At 37.3% G+C, this 16,776-nt stretch overlaps 1 protein-coding gene across 1 annotated transcript; it reads right to left on the bottom strand.

Moving 5' to 3' along the window:
- Positions 1-14,324: 14,324 nt before the first annotated feature.
- LOC121481778 (ORM1-like protein 1) lies at positions 14,325-16,510 on the bottom strand. The gene is made up of 2 exons (XM_041739270.1): positions 16,062-16,510; positions 14,325-15,870 (listed from the first exon to the last, which is right to left on the bottom strand). Exons 1-2 carry the CDS (start codon positions 16,385-16,387, stop codon positions 15,735-15,737), a joined length of 462 nt encoding a protein of 153 aa, XP_041595204.1. The 5' UTR covers positions 16,388-16,510; the 3' UTR covers positions 14,325-15,734.
- Between the last annotated feature and the right edge of the window lie 266 nt (positions 16,511-16,776).

Here is a 16,776-nt window from a genome sequence, read left to right as displayed (position 1 = left end):
CGGCATTTCATTGCATCTGTATCTTTGGGGTAAATCCCCAGCAATGCAATTGCTGGGTCGTAGGGCAGATCTATTTTTAACCCTTTGAGGAACCTCCACACAGTTTTCCAGAGTGGCTGCCCCAGTTCACATTCCCACCAACAGGCAGCACATGTTTTAAATACCAAACTCAGAAAACTCAAAAAGCAACAAAAAACACACATTCAAAAAAAAATCTTTCCTACTTGGTCTATAGATTCAACACAATCCCAATCAAAATCCCAGCAACTTGTTTTGTAGGCTTTGATAAACTCATCCTAGAATTCATATGAAAAAGCAACAGATTTAGGATAACCAACACAATACTGAATAACAAAGTTGGAGGTTTGATATTATCTCACTTCAATACTTACTATAAAGCTATAGAAATCATGACAATGTTGGTATTTTTTTCTTTTTTTTTTTTTGCTTTGTTTTTAAAAAAAATATATATATATAGAATGTTGGTATTAACAAAAGAATAGATAGATAAATAGATCAGTGGAACAGAATAGAGAGCCCAGCAGACCCACATAAATGTAGCCAACTGATTTCAACAAAATGAAAGAGCAATTCAATGGAAAAATAAGCTTTTCAACAAATAATGCTGGAACAATTGGATATTTACATGCAAAAAGAAATCTAAATATAGGTCTAACACACAGAAAAATTAACAGGAAATGTAAAATACAAAACTATACAACTTCTAGAAGTAAAAAGGAGAAAAAATCTACATAACATGGATTTGATGATGTGTTTTTAATATAATGCCAAAAGCACATCCATAAAAGAAAAAGTAAATAAATTTACTTTATTAAAATTTAAAACTTTTGCTCTGTGATAGACATTACTAACATAATGGAAAGACAAGTCATAGACTGGAAGACAATACTTGCAAAATAAATATTAAAAACTGACTTTTTTCCAAAAGTATTATTATTTTTTCCAAAAAATAGCTCCAAAGAACTATTAAACTCAAGAAAACAAGAAATATAATTTTTAAATGGACAAAAGATCTGAATAGATATCTACCAAAGGAGATTTACAGATGGTAAATAAACATATAAAAAATGATGCTCAGTCATCTTTTATCATTAGGGAAATGAAAATTAAAACAACAATGAGATACCACTACACACATCAAAATGGCTAAAATCCAAAACACTGACAATACCAATATTGGTAAGGATATAGAGCAATAGGAACTCACATACATTGCTGGTACAAATGCAAAATGGTGCACTTTGGAAATCAGTATGGCGGTTCTTATAAAACTAAGCAAACTCTTACCATATGATCTAGCAATCATGCTCCTTGATATTTACCTAAGTAAGTTGAAAACATGTTCACACAAAAAAACTGCACATGCATGTCTTTGGCAGCCTTATTCATAATTGCCAAAACTTGGAAGCAACCAAGATGTCCTTCAACAATCATTTAGCACTCAAGCCCCCCCCCCCAAAAAAAAACACTCAAGCCTTGGGAAAGGCAAAACCATAATAGAATAAACAGATAAGCTGTTACCAGTGGTTTGAGGAGGAATTGAGGGTTGAGTAGATGAAGTACCAGGGAATTTTTAGAGTATAAAACTATCATTTTTGACAATGTAATAGTGAGTATATAACATTATGTATTTGTATTTGTTAAAACCTACATAAATTTATGGCATAACAGTGAATCTTATGTATGCAAAATTCTTACAAGTCATTTAAGAGGTTAGGGGATCTCAGGATGAAGTGAAATGAAAAAATCTAATTGTATTATAAAGATGCTCAATGAATGGGGGAATGAAGGCGGTGCTGATTAAGTAACTTTGAAAATGAATGGAGACTATAAGATAAAGATAAAAACACTGTTCTCTAGTCAATAAAGTCCACAACAGTGATATGGATTAACAGTTTTGTTAATGTATACTAGAATTGTACAATTAAGTAATGCATGGAAAAGGGCCCTAGCCAAGTTTCCCAGTGTTGAAGTGTGTGTGTGTTTAAAACATACTAGGAAATTGTGTTTTGGTATATGTGCTGCCGAAGTGAGCACTAGGAATTGTGGTTTAAACCGTGGCATTCTTCTGCCCCTTGATTTATCAGATTTTTAAATTTTTACCGTATCCTGGGAGAGTGTGTCACTCTTTTATAGTTGTCTAATGTTCTATGGAATGTTCTGTTGGATATGCTAAAATTGTGTAATCACTCCCCTGTTGATGGATATTTTGGTCATTCTCAGTTCTTTGTTGTTACAAATATGAATGTAGGGAACATCGTTGTCCGTGTACCCTGATAAAATTTCCTGAACATAGATGTTCCCAGAAGTGGGATTGCTAAGTCTCAAAGGGTATATGCATTTTTTTGTGTGCTTGCATTTTCAATTCTGATAGACAATAAAGATGGTGATACAGTTAAAAAAAAAAAACAAGGAGATAAACAAGGAGAGAAGTCTAGAGGGATCTATGAGGTAATGGATTGGAGTTGGAAACATTAGTATGAGCTCATGTTTAGCTGAATATAGGTAGAGATGGATAGAGAAAAATTTGTATATATATATATATATATATATATATATATAAAATGCACACACATTGCTAGTGCACACATGCGTATTTTCTCTGTTAGCTGAAAAGGGCCTAGAAGCTATGGCAACCCAATAAAACTCAGATCTTGGTTTCTAATACAGTTCTTTAGGAAAGGAATCAGGAATCCTTGGAACAACAGCTGATTCCATGATGAGGGCACAAAATAACAAGAAGAGCCTAGAACATTTCTTAGTGTCAAAAAGTAAATAATGATTCCAAAAAGCCATCATTATGAGGGTATGTTCAGAGGACACTGGTGCCAACTAAAGAGCTCCCAATGAACAAAGTTGGAATAATTCAAGCCAAAGTCATAAATAAAAATCTACATATTCATGTTGATACGAACAAATGATAGAATGAATAAACAGAAGAAAATAGACATATATCCAATGGAGAACTGTAAATAATTTATGTAGATACTCGACTCTCACAGCGGGGGACTAGCTCTCTACTCCTTAAATGTGGGCTGTGCACAGATGGGCAGGGGTGCTTCACAGTAAAGAAACTTAATAGAAACTATCTTAGCCAGGTGAGGGTGGGCAATGTCAATTGTAATAAGTTGTGTTGATACTATGCTGTAATGACAACATTACCGTATCTCTTGTGGTCTTCCCCAAAATCCATAACCCCAGTCTTATCATGAGAAAAAAACAACAACCAAATACTAATTGTAGGACATTCTACAGAATACCTGACCAATACTCCTTAAAACTGTCAAGATCATCAAAAACAAGGAAAGTCTGAGAAATTGTCACAGCCAAGAGGAGCATCGGAGACATGCTACCTGTAATCACACCTATATATCATTTGGGGTCCTAGAACAGAAAAAGAGCATTAGGTAAAACAAAGGAAGTATGAATAAAGTGTAGACTTTAGCTAATAATAATATGTCTGTATTGGTCATTAATTGTGGTTAAAGTACCATACTAATGTAAGATGTTAATAATATGATAAACTGAGTGTACTACCTATGGGAACTCATTGCACTATTTTTACAGTTTTTCCATGAATCTAAAATAAGTTTATTTTAGGGGTGCCTGAGTGGCTCAGGCAGTTAAGTGACAGACTCTTGATTTCAGCTCAGGTTATGATCTCAGGGTTGAGAGATCAAGCCCTGGGTCTGGCTCTCCAACAGGCATGGAGCCTGCTTAAGATTCTCTCTCTCTCATTTTCCCTCTCTGTTTCTATTTATAATGAAAAAAAAAACTAAATTAACTTTATTTCTTAAAAAATTATTCTGGGGCACCTGGGTGGCTCAACTGGTTAAATGACTAACTTCAGCTCAGGTCATGATCTCAGAGTCCTGGCATCAGCCTCCTGTCCACTCCATGCTCAGCAAGGGAGTCTGCTTGTCCCTCTGCCCACCCACCCTCATATATATGCTATTGCACATATCACTGATTATTTGTTTAGGGCCATGGAGTCACAGATAAGTCAGTTTTTTAGCTCCTAAAGGCAGTGTGATAGTGGAACTATTATCTGTCACCTTCTATTGGGTTAAAGTGTGTGACTAGGATCATTACTCTAGACTTTTAGTGATGATACATTTTCTAATTAAGGGGTTTGAAGTGCACCCCTTAATATTTAACAAAAAATTGGTACCTGAATTTTGAACAACCTATAGTTATTAAAATTTAACTAATGAACTGTGATTATGATCTTTCACATCACCTTAATTTATATATAAATATTTTTTCATCTTCGTTTCTTCGATTTTGATTTCTCTGAACTGTCATTGGTCAGATAAGTCTCCAACTATTTGCTTTAATCACCATATTCCTCTTTCCCTCCAACTTGCACCCAAAGCAGAGAATAATTATGTCTTGGACATTCCAACCAATTATCAGTATTTTTCTCTTGGATGAATAGACTTTGTACAAAGACAAGGAGGGACGATCTACTTCTGGGAGACCCATTGCCTTTTACAACTCACTAGGCCATTTTTTGATTTGTATCATATAGAACCCCAGAGATCTGAAATTAATGAATAGTTTAGTCCCTGTATATTGATAATATTGAGCTTAAACTTTTTGATCATGGCGTGTATTTCCTGTCTTATTCACTAAAACAGTGGTTTTTATCTTGAATATATGCCATAGACTTCATATATTAATATAAATCTCATATACCAGTTTTTGTCGCTCCACAAAATAGTAGTAAAAATAGTCACATCTCTTAATACTTGAATTAAATGTTCAAGTACCAATATACTATGTCAGGGGAAATATGGTATCACCGTTGGGAAATGCTCCAGTTTTTTTTTAAAGTTTTTATTTAAATTCCAGTTAGTTAACATAATGTAATATTAGTTTCAGGTATAGGAGTTTATTGATCCAGGCAGCCCTGACTCCTCCAGACACAGAACCAGGCCAAGCATGCCTTATTGGGATCCACACAGCAGGCTTCTCAGTCCTCAGCATTTTCTTAGACCTCAAGAGCTACCCACAGGGACTAACTGCCCTAGAGCACTGGGCCAAAACAAGGTCCAACATTCACCTTCTCACTTTTTCTAGATAAGGACTGTGTCTCTTTTTCTCCCTGAGAGTAAACATTCCCAGAGATTGGGCACTTTTTTCCTTTTCAACTTTCAAAAAATAAGACATCTAATTTCAACTATTTTCTTTTTTTTAAATAAATTTATTTTTTATTGTTGTTCAATTTGCCAACATATAAAATAACACCCAGTGCTCATCCCGTCAAGTGCCCCCCTCAGTGCCCGTCACCCAGTCACCCCCACCCCCCGCCCTCCTCCCCTTCCACCACCCCTAGTTCGTTTCCCAGTGTTAGGAGTCTCTCATGTTCTGTCTCCCTTTCTGATATTTCCCACTCATTTTTTCTCCTTTCCCCTTTATTCCCTTTCACTATTTTTTATATTCCCCAAATGAATGAGACCATATAATGTTTGTCCTTCTCCGATTGACTTATTTCACTCAGCATAATACCCTCCAGTTCCATCCACGTCGAAGCAAATGGGGGGTATTTGTCGTTTCTAACGGAATATTCCATTGTATACATAGACCCCATCTTCTTTATCCATCATCTTTCAATGGACACCGAGGCTCCTTCTACAGTTTGGCTATTGTGGACATTGCTGCTAGAAACATTGGGGTGCAGGTGTCCCGGCGTTTCATTGTATCTGTATCTTTGGGGTAAATCCCCAGCAATGCAATTGCTGGGTCGTAGGGCAGGTCTATTTTTAACTCTTTGAAGAACCTCCACGGTTTTCCAGAGTGGCTGCACCAGTTCACATTCCCACCAACAGTGCAGGAGGGCTCCCTTTTCTCCACATCCTCTCCAACATTTGTGGTTTCCTGCCTTGTTAACTTTCCCCATTCTCACTGGGGTGAGGTGGGATCTCATTGTGGTTTTGATGTGTATTTCCCTGATGGCCAGTGATGCAGAGCATTTTCTCATGTGCTTGTTAGCCATGTCTAGGTCTTCCTCTGTGAGATTTCTGTTCATGCCTTTTGCCAATTTCATGATTGGATTGTTTGTTTCTTTGCTGTTGAATTTGATAAGTTCTTTATAGATCTTGGAAACTAGCCCTTTATCTGATAGGTCATTTGCAAATATCTTCTCCTATTCTGTAGGTTGTCTTTGAGTTTTGTTGACTGTATCTTTTGTTGTGCAAAAGCTTATCTTGATGAAGCCCCAATAGTTCATTTTTGCTTTTGTTTCCCTTGCCTTCATGGATGTATCTTGCAAGAAGTTGCTGTGGCCAAGTTCAAAAAGGGTGTTGCCTGTGTTCTCCCCTAGGATTTTGATGGAATCTTATCTCACATTTAGATCTTTCATTCATTTTGAGTTTATCTTTGTGTATGGTGCAAGAGAGTAATTTCAACTATTTTCTATAGACAAGGGTACTCACTTGTCCCTTTCCCTTTAAGCAAAACCCTCTTTCTTTCTTTCTTTCTTTCTTTCTTTCTTTCTTTCTTTCTTTCTTTCTTTCTTTCTTTCTTTCTTTCTTTCTTTCACAAAAGGTCTGATTGTTTTCTGCTTTTACAACCCAGGAGACCTTGGACCCTGCACATGCACCTGCAAATAAAGTTGTTTTATAAGAGTCTAGATACTTTGCCCTAAGAAGAGAGTGAAGGTTATGCATATTACTGGCACCACTTCAAAAGAAATCTCTAGCAAAAGTACTCATTTTACCACAAGATTTCAACTGTAATATTATCCAGTAAAACTTTTAAGCTCTGATATATGAAAAAAAATGAAATCACTAAATCTGTTTCTTGCACATTTTATTTATCTCCCCCAAATATACTTTTTTTTAGAAACACGAACTGCTGATTATTCAATTGATGGTGGTCACATTGTAACACATCAATAAATAGCTATTGGGCACCTCAGTGAGTTCCTGGGATGATGTAAAAAGGAGGGATACAGAATGTGCCAGCCCTCCAGGGTGTTACCCAGCTTCTCAGAAGACAGAACATAAACACTCAAAGTTGACCTTTCTCATAAGTGGAGTGCCACATGCCAAATGCTAGGCAAGAACAAGACACGCTGCAGGACATGAAAGCAGAGAAAGGTCACAGGGGTTGAGGTGGTAACTAGGGACACTCAAGACATTTTATTTTGACTTTGGATTTAAACAAAAGTGGGATTTAGATAGGGGAGATTAGAAAATTCCAGAGGGAATACAGTAGTAAAACAGGAAGGCAAGGATGTGCTAAGGTTCCTGGAGACAAGACACTTGCTGGCTGGCTGACATGCAGGTCCTACATGGAATACAGGAAAATATGGCAGGAAAACATTACCTTGGAACTGATTGTAGGGAGCCTTAAATGCTGGGGATTTTTTTTAATTGGATTTTATTCTGTAAGCAATGATAGTTCTTTGAAGAAATATAACTTTTATGAAGCCCACACCATGTGCCTATGTATGCATATGAAAACAAAACCATAATGTAAGAACTTTATGAACTAAGTAGTATTAGCTCCACCTACATATGTGAGAACTAAAGATGACAAAGGCTAAAGATATTTATTTATTTCTTTAATGCCTTTTCTTGATTTCAATGATTATTTTTCTAAGACTAAAATAAAAATTAACTTCCACAAAGTTTTTGTATTTTTTAGGATAAATTAGATATAGGACTCCCTATTAGTACCCAGGAAGTTACCTGTCCCTAACGAAAATCAAATTTTAGTTTGATCTTAGTATATCTTTTCTCATTCTCTCTCTCTCTCTCCCTCATTCTGTCTCTCTGTCTCTGTCACGCACGCACACACACACACACACACACACAATTTCTCAGATTTCCCTTCTGGGAATATTTGAAAATTTCCAAGAATATTAGGGATTTTTTTAAAGATTTTATTTATTTATTCATGAGAGATCCAGAGAGAAAGAGGCAGAGACACAGGCAGAGGGAGAAGCAGGCTCCATGCAGGGAGCCCAACGTCGGACTCGATCTCGGGTCTCCAGGATCATGCCCTGGGCGGAAGGCAAGTGCTAAACCGCTGAGCCACCCAGGCTGCCCTAGGAATTGTTTTAAAGAGAAAGAAATAAAAGTAGAAACACAAGATATGTCATCACTAAAAATATTAACTACTGCAGAAGCCAAATATCTCATCATGATGAGGTGTTTAGGGATGAGATTTAGTATTTTTTAGGTAATCCCTCTGTTGAGCATCCTCAATTGTATTCTTATGAACATATCCAGCTCTTTTCCCAGAAAAGTGCATCATTTCTCTGGAATATGGTTAAACCAGAAAGCAGACCTAAGTATCCTAGAGACTCAGCTTTTCCACTTCAGTGATTGACTCTTTTAATCTTTATTCATATTATATAATGTAATTTTAGAAAAACTGACATCTATTTAGCTATCTGTATAAGACTCAAAAATGTGTTCATTCAGGACAGTTTTTCTTTGGCTACTTTTAATTTATGTAAGACTTAACTTGCTCCTGCATGTTGATCTTTAAGATTACTGTTGTTTCTTATTTTTTAGCTCTTCTTTCTGTACTATAGATCAACAGTAGTGTATTTTGCTACTCATATTTTCTATTCTTTTTCTTCTCTCTTTGAATTCAAGAACAAGAAATAAAAGCATAAGTCAGTTATAAAGACAGTTTGTGCCCAAACAGGAAACATTTGGTGCCTGTCTCAGCCAAATATTGATGCAAATCTGGTGTGTTTATGGCACTGAGACAGAAGTAGGAATCTAAAACCAGAAAAACTGAAATGCCTTAAAGGGCAGGAGTGGCAGAGAACATGACCCAATTGAGATACCTAAGTAATACAAAGAAAGATAACAAAATTCATGGCAAGTATGCAAACCAAAATCCAGGTATTTCATTGGCAACAATCCAAAAGTTTGCTAACCATGAATTGAAGAGACTATGGGAGGAAACGTACTCCTATGCACTACTTGGTGAGAATATAAATTGGCACAATTCCTTTGGAAGTCAATTTCACATTATCTGTGAAAACCACATATACGCTTTCACTAAGTAATTCCACAAGTCCACTTATGTGAACATAATAAGTTCACATACATGCACATAAGTAAGTACATACTTACAGGATCCCTGGGTGGCTCAGCGGTTTAGCGCCTCCTTTGACCCAGGGTGTGATCCTGGGGACCTGGGATCAAGTCCCACATTGGGCTCCCTGCATGGAGCCTGCTTCTCCCTCTGCCTGGGTCTCTGCCTCTCTCTCTCTCTCTGTGACTATCATAAATAAATAAAAATTAAAAAAAATTAAAAAAATATTTATACATATATAAATATATACATATATAAATATATATAAATATACATATATATACATATATATATTTATAGTACCTATTCTGTAGTACCTATTCAGAGTGAAATAGAAATGTTAAAAACATCTAGTGAAAACAAGGAGAGAAGGCAGCAGAGAAGCTGAAATACAGAGAGGAGCCCTGTGATACATAATAAGAATAATGTATAGTCTTCCTTCCCTTTTCTGGTACAGAGCTCCTAACACCATTGGAATTTTCTAAGAGATGGGAGCAATAAGGTGTCTTTTGTTAGGGTAATGAGGTGACTTTTGGAGAGGCTCTCTGTAACCCTAAGGATAGGGGCTGGTTACCAAGGGGCTCAACCATGTGAGGGTGTTGAGAACTTTCAATACCAACCTCTGACCGCCAAGGAGGGGAGCAGGCCCCTGAGGTTAAATCAATTCCCAGTGGCCAATGATTTAACCTATCGTGCACATGTAATGAAGCCACCATAAAAGCCCGAGAGGATGGGGTTTGAAAGCTTCTAGGTTGGTGTACACATGGAGACTCAGGGAGAGTGGTATTCTCAGAGCATGGAAGCTCCATACCCTTTCCACATACCTGCCCTATGCATCTTTTCCATCTGGCTGTTCCTGAGTCATGTTCTTTTATAATAAGCTGGTAAACTAGTAGTATAGTAGTAGTAGTACTAGTACTACTAGTAGTACTAGTAGTAGTAGTAGGTATGCTTTTCCCATGAATTCTGTGAGCTGCTCTAACAAATTAATCAGACTTGAGGAGGGGGTCATTGGAATCTCTGATCTATAGCCAGTTACGTCAAAAGCATAGGAAACTAACTGGACTTGTGATTGGCATCTGAAGTGGGGGAGGGCAGTCTTACAGTACTAGGCCCTGAACCTGTGAAATCTGATGCTATTTCAGGCAGACAGTGTCAAAATTGAGTTGAATTGTAGGACACCCAGCTGGTGTGTGAGAATTGCTTGATGTGGAACCCCCTCTCACATTGGGATTGGAAGCTATCAATTCACTCAGAAGTAGTCCAGAACTTCAACCCACATATACACCTCCACGCAGCTCAGTCCCAGTCATGCCTGACAGCTCACACAGACTCCCTCAGGCCCAGAGCCCAAATCCTAGGCTGGCTCTCCACAAAGCCTATATTACAAAACTCTTCCAGCTGGAATAACCTGAAAGCCCTATAATAAAAATCACTCATCTGCCTAGTAAAAAAAAAAAGAAAAGAAAAAAAAAAGGCCATGATATCCTCCTTCCCAGCTGTCCTCCTTTAGAGCAAATACAAGACCCCAGCACCATAGACAGCAGCTGGCACAGTGTCGCTAACTTACCTTTGGAAAGATTCAGAGGAACCCCCAGTACACAGCCCACCATCTGCAGGATATATACAGCCTTTCTGCTTAAGGCGTCCCATGGCATCAGTATCCTTTCTCAATCCAAAGCGGGGACTGTGGGCCTTTCTGTTCTCTGAATTTCTTCAATAATTTTTCAAAGAGAGGGTTGAGAAAATCATTCTGAATTGGTTAAATATGTTCAGGTTTAAGGTTTTTAAGTTATCATGTTCTCATTTTCTACTAAAGCCAATAGAATTTCCTTAACAGATGCAACAAAGCATTAGGATTAACTGATTTCTTGTAACAAATTCTCATTTGGGGAGCCAAATAGACATTGATTTAAATCCCAACTCTGCAATTAAATCCTATGGAAATTCAGACCAGTAGTCTGAAGAGGTCTGATTTCCCTGCCTCAATTCCTCAGAGAAGCAAATTGGGAAGAATATAACTGCCTTATATTGTTGACAAAAGGATAAAAATGGTATATGCCATGTACAGCATGTGTCATGGTACCAGTTGGCACATAACAGGGATTTAACAAATAACAGAGCTTTCTCTTTTCTTTTAGGGCTCTTTGAAAATATTAAAAATTATATGTTTAAACTTTCTGGTCCGTAATAATCAATATAAAAATCTCATTGGTGCCCGGGTGGCTCAGCTGGTTAAGCGTCTGCTTTCAGCTCAGGTCACAATCCCAGGGTCCTGGGATTTAACGCCATATCTGGATCCTTTCAGTGGGAAGTCTTCTTCTCCCTCTCCCTCTGCCCCTCCCCTTGCTCATGCTTTCTCTCTCTCTCTCTCTCAAATAAATAAATAAAATATTTTTCAAAAAATAAAAAATAAATAAAAATCTCATTTTACAGTTGCCCAGTCTCTTTGTTTCTGCAAGAAGCATCTGTCAAGTTGAGCTACATGACAGTAGTTGGGGCCACATTTGTTTGTCCCGTGATGCCATTAGCTCTGATAATTCATGTTTTCATAGACTCAGTCAAAACAAATTTGATTTCACCTCTAGTCCTTATATGATTATGATTGTCCATAATTCTCTACTTCAGGGCAAATGAGTCAGCAAAGGTCATTTCTGGGTACAGAGTCCACAGCTATGAAAGACTTCCCTCACTTCTCCATCACTCACCGTACTGGCTGACTCCTAGGGCAACACCATAGGGATGAAGCCTTGTTTTTTATTTTTATTTAATTTTATTTAAATTCAATGAATTAACATATAGTGTATTATTAGTTTCAGAGGTAGATTATAGGGATTCATCAGTTGCATATAACACCCAGTGCTCTATTACATTTTCTTTTTCATTCATTCAGTTCTTCAGAGTTTCTCTTTGAAATTTTCTTTTAATTCAATCTGCTAACATATAGTACACCATTATTATCTGATGTAGTTTTCAATATTTCATCAGTCACATATAACATTCAGTGCTCATCACATCACATGCCTTCCTTAACGCCTGTCATCTAGTTACCCCATCCTTCCACTCACCTCCCCTTCAACAACCCTGTTTGTTTCCCTGGGTTGAGTCTCTCATGGTTTGTTTTCCTCTCTGATTTTTCCCGATTCAGTTTCCCCTCTTTCCCTTATGATCTTTTGCACTATTTATATTCTACATGTGAATCAAACTGTTTGATAATTGTCTTTCTCCAATTGACCTTTTTCACTTAGCATAATAGCCTCCAGTTCCATCTATGATGATGCAAATTATAGGTATTCATCCTTTCTGATGGCTGAGCAATGATATATATATATATATATATATATATATATATATATATATATATATATATATTGCTATATATATAGCATGCCATGGGACGCCTTAAGCAGAAAGGCTGTATATATCCTGCTATATATATATTGCTATATATATATCAATGATATATATATATATATATATCTTCTTTATCCATCATCTGTCGATGGACACCGAGGCTCCTTCCACAGCTTGGCTATTGTGGACATTGCTGCTGTGAACTTCGGGGTGCAGGTGTCCCAGCGTTTCACTGCATCTGTATCTTTGGGGTAAATCCCCAGCAGTGCAATTGCTGGTTTGTTGGGTAGCTCTATTTTTAACTTCTTGAGGAACCTCCCTACTGTTTTCCAGAGTGACTGTACCAGTTTGCATTCCCACCAACAGTTTAATAAGGTTCTTCTTTCTCTGCATCCTTGCCAGCATTTGTTTCCTGACTTGCTAATTTTAGCCATTCTAACTGGTATATAAAGTGGTATCTCATGGTTTTTGTTTGTATTTCCCTGATGCCAAGTGATATGGAGGATTTTTTTCATGTGTCTGTTGTCTATTTGTAGACTTATATATAGGTCTTCTTTGGAGAAATATCTATTCATGTCTTCTGACCATATCTTTTTTTTAAGATTTTATTTATTTATTCATGAGAGATACACAGAGAGAAGCAGAGACACAGGCAGAGAAGCAGGCTCCCCATGGGGAGCCCAATGCAGGACTTGATCCCAGGAACCTGGGATCACGCCCTGAGCCAAAGGCAGATGCCCAACCACTGAGGAACCCAGGCATCCCTTTCTACCTATTTCTTGACTATATTGGTTGGTTTTTTGAGTGTTGGGTTTAATAAGTTCTTTATAGATCTTGGATACTAGCCCTTTATCTAATATGTTATTTGCAAATATCTTCTCCCATTCTGTAGGTTGTCTTGTAGCTTTCTTGACAGTTTCCTTTGCTGTGCAGAAGCTTTTTATCTTGATGAAGTGCCAATAGTTCATTTTTGCTTTTGTTTCCCTTGCCTTTAGAGACGTGTCTTGCAAGAAGCTGCTGCGGCTGAGGTAAATAAAGGGTGTTGCCTGTGTTCTCTAGGATTTTGATGGATTCCTGTCTCACATTTAGCTATTCTGTCCACTTTGAGTTTATCTTTGTGTCTGTAAGAGAATGGTCCAGTTTCATTCCTCTGCATGTGGCTGTCCAATTTTCCCAGCACCATTTGCTGAAGAGACTGTCCTTTTTCCAGTGGATAGTCTTTCCTGCTTTGTCGAATATTAGTTGAGCATAGAGTTGAGGGGCCATTTCTGGGTTCTCTATTCTGTTTCATTGATCCATGTGTCTGTTTTTGTGCCAGGACCACACTGTCTTGATGATCCTTCCAAGACATCAGTTTCTAAAGCTCAAGATTGAGAGACAAAGAATTTATCCCAATGGTGAACAAAAATATAATAATGACTAAAATTTAAAGATCACTCATAAACCAAGGCTTAGCCAAACTAGCTGGATTAGTCAAGCTGCGTGTGACCTCCCTTAGGGGGTATGCACAAATAGCTGGTCAATCAATAATGTCATGGCCATACTGAGGCCAGGAATCAAATGCTCGATTTGTGTAGACAAGGCCAGAGTCAGCAAGAAGCAAAAAGAAAAAAAAGAAAAAGAAAAACACCTGCTAGTTTAAATGTATTCTTTCTTTATTGTGGGATAATAATTCTTAATAATTCTTGGTGTTATTTTCTAAAATTCTTTGCTTAGCCATAACTTTAGCAACTGTTCCAACTGACCGCAAACATTCTGGGGAACATTAATGCTTATCACACTGTGTTGTTCCCTGGCAGCATGATATAGAAATTCATCATTTATTATCACTTAAGTCCAGATCCCCCTGTTTTATTTATTTATTTATTTATTTATTTTTTTTTTACATGAAAGAAAAATTTTATTCAAGTACAGATTACTGGTTTAAAAAATACAAGGGAAAAGACAAACATATAAAAGCATTATTATACAACTGATTTCTAAACTCAATACTTTGGAAATACAAAACAATGATCAATACCCCTAGAAAGTCAGTTTATTGAAATAAATTGATTTTTCAGTTGGTCTGTAACTCTCTTCACTCAGGTTTACAAATACTACTGGATTTTTCAGTTTCATCCCATATCAGAACTTTGTTTTTGACATGTTTTCTTCTCAAAGTAGTATATAGTTATTTGTGGCAATTAATGTCAACTATAGGAAGATTCTCTAAGTTACAGGAATTCAATATGGTTGCGGCTTTGGAGACAGTTACCACTTGGGTTAATCTACACCAAGACTAAGACCCATGTAATGAAAGGCAAAAAAAATTAATGGGCAAAATATGGGTATTGAGAGCAGGGCGTCTAAGAAAAGACAATGTTTTCTTATACTGCAGATCTGCTAGAGAAGACTCCATTATTTACTTTGGTATTACTGCTAGAAAAGCAGTTTCTGCTAGACCACAGGTTGGCCGTATAGTTCTCCATTTTATGTTTCTTTTTCTAAACAGCAGCAGACTTTAACAATTAGACTGAACAATCAAATAAACAGACACCTTTAAATTACCATATATCTTAACTGTGAAATAAATTATTTTCTTAATTGGTTTAGCAGCCTTGTGTCTGGAAAGGCAGCAAAACCCATTCTGTTCCAAAATTAGAAGGCTGACTCAGAGGCTATTTGTAAGATAAGATGCCTGGCTGTCTTCTATCACCAGTCATGAAGGTAGGGCCTCATGAACCCAGTAATTAAATAAATGTAAAATGACCTCATCCATCAATACAATGTTGAACCAGCAAAAGCAAAAAAGTACAATCATAAAGTAGGGATTGGCCTGTATAAAACAAGAGGGAAATATCCTCTTATATGACACAAAAGGAATACATATGGTAATAAAAATTACAATAAACTTATGATTCTGGTTTACACGCATGTCTGCTTAAACTGAGTGATTGGAAATTTTCTTTTCCTAACATAATGCCCCCTCGTTATAAGCTAAGCTGGTCTTAGTGTCTTATGAATCTCTTATTCCTTGGATTTATCTACTATACCCTCACTTTACAGCCATTTAACTTATAAGCTGGGCCTGCCCAGCCTGCCTATAAAGCCTCTCTTCAGAAAGATACCACATGCATTAAACAGCGGCATCTTCTAGTAAATATCTGCACTTCAAAACAGCCTATGAAGAACCAGCAACTGGCCCTCCAATGTAAATACTTCTCATTTCACATTTTCACAGAAACAGTGCAGTTTACTAACCACTCCTTATAGAAAACTGAGTAGCTATAAAAATTTTTGTTCCATTTCAAAACACTTCAATACTTGTTAATTCCAAAGATCCGAACACCATGTAGCTGTGGCATTTTAGGAATCAGCACACTCAGGAGGGAAGCCGTGTTTAGGATGAAGTGAGTTGGATCATACTTCGTATAGAAACTTGCCAGAAAATATCTGACAAATGATGATCAAATAAGAAAATATGAAAGCACTCTGAAAAGTATCAATGCTATATAGATGGCTTTAATGTTGTCTCTTCAGTTATATATGGAATTTAATCACAGAAATTTGAAATCATACACCAAATGGGAGTTGGGTGGCAGTAAAATATTCACATAAAGGTAGGAACCATTTTGTGGAGGGCCAGAATTATTGGAGAAATTGTGAAAAACTTCCGTGAAGATGTAAACTGTACTCCATAGTCCAGTTGTTCCCAGTGAGTTAGAAGCCTTGCTTTACCCTGGTCAGGAGTTTCAAAAGGTGTTCCTTTTACTGCATGCAAAAATACATACATCCCCAGATTATGTATAACATTCGTTAAGGTCCAAGCAACAGGAACACTGAAGAAGGGAATACTGAGTAGGACAATATGAAGCAAGCCAACTCCTAACCCGTATGTCAGCCACATACCCCGGCTGTTCATTACACGGGTATTTGGATTCACCTCGCTGTGAGCAACTCCAACATTCATGTTTGCTCCGGAGGCCGGCCGGCACCGGAGCAGCCCCGCGGCGGCGGCGTCCCCCGAGGCCCAGCGGCTGGCGGAAGCGTCGCGGGCCCAGCGCGCCGCCCGGGCATTGGCCCAGATCCCCCTGTTTTAAATTGCACCTTCTACTACAACTGTAAAAAGCAAAATGTTTACAAAGAAAACTGTTGCTTCAAGGAATGTGTTTCTTTATTAATTTGGAAAATAATCTCACATTTGGTACATTGAAGCTAGAAAATGAACTAATAACATTTTGACAGGTGTTAAGGAACACAAGTAGGCTTGCTTTTGTTTTCTACTAAATATCCCATGAATAGTTAATGTTATTTTGCTTTTCACATCACACTGGTTTTCAAAAAGACTAGCCAAAAATT

Source organism: Vulpes lagopus, chromosome 24, assembly GCF_018345385.1.
Source record: "Vulpes lagopus strain Blue_001 chromosome 24, ASM1834538v1, whole genome shotgun sequence".
Taxonomy (NCBI): domain Eukaryota; kingdom Metazoa; phylum Chordata; class Mammalia; order Carnivora; family Canidae; genus Vulpes; species Vulpes lagopus.
Note: the sequence above shows the minus strand (reverse complement) of the source record. Positions and strands in the feature narration are given on the sequence as shown.

Excerpts from the sequence above, each read along its gene's own strand:
- LOC121481778 (XM_041739270.1), bottom strand. The coding sequence starts at position 16,387 with ATGAATGTTGGAGTTGCTCACAGCGAGGTGAATCCAAATACCCGTGTA. Across the intron at positions 15,871-16,061 it reads ACAATTTCTCCAATAATTCT|ATATTTTCTGGCAAGTTTCT; the intron begins GGCCCTCCACAA and ends ATCATTTGTCAG.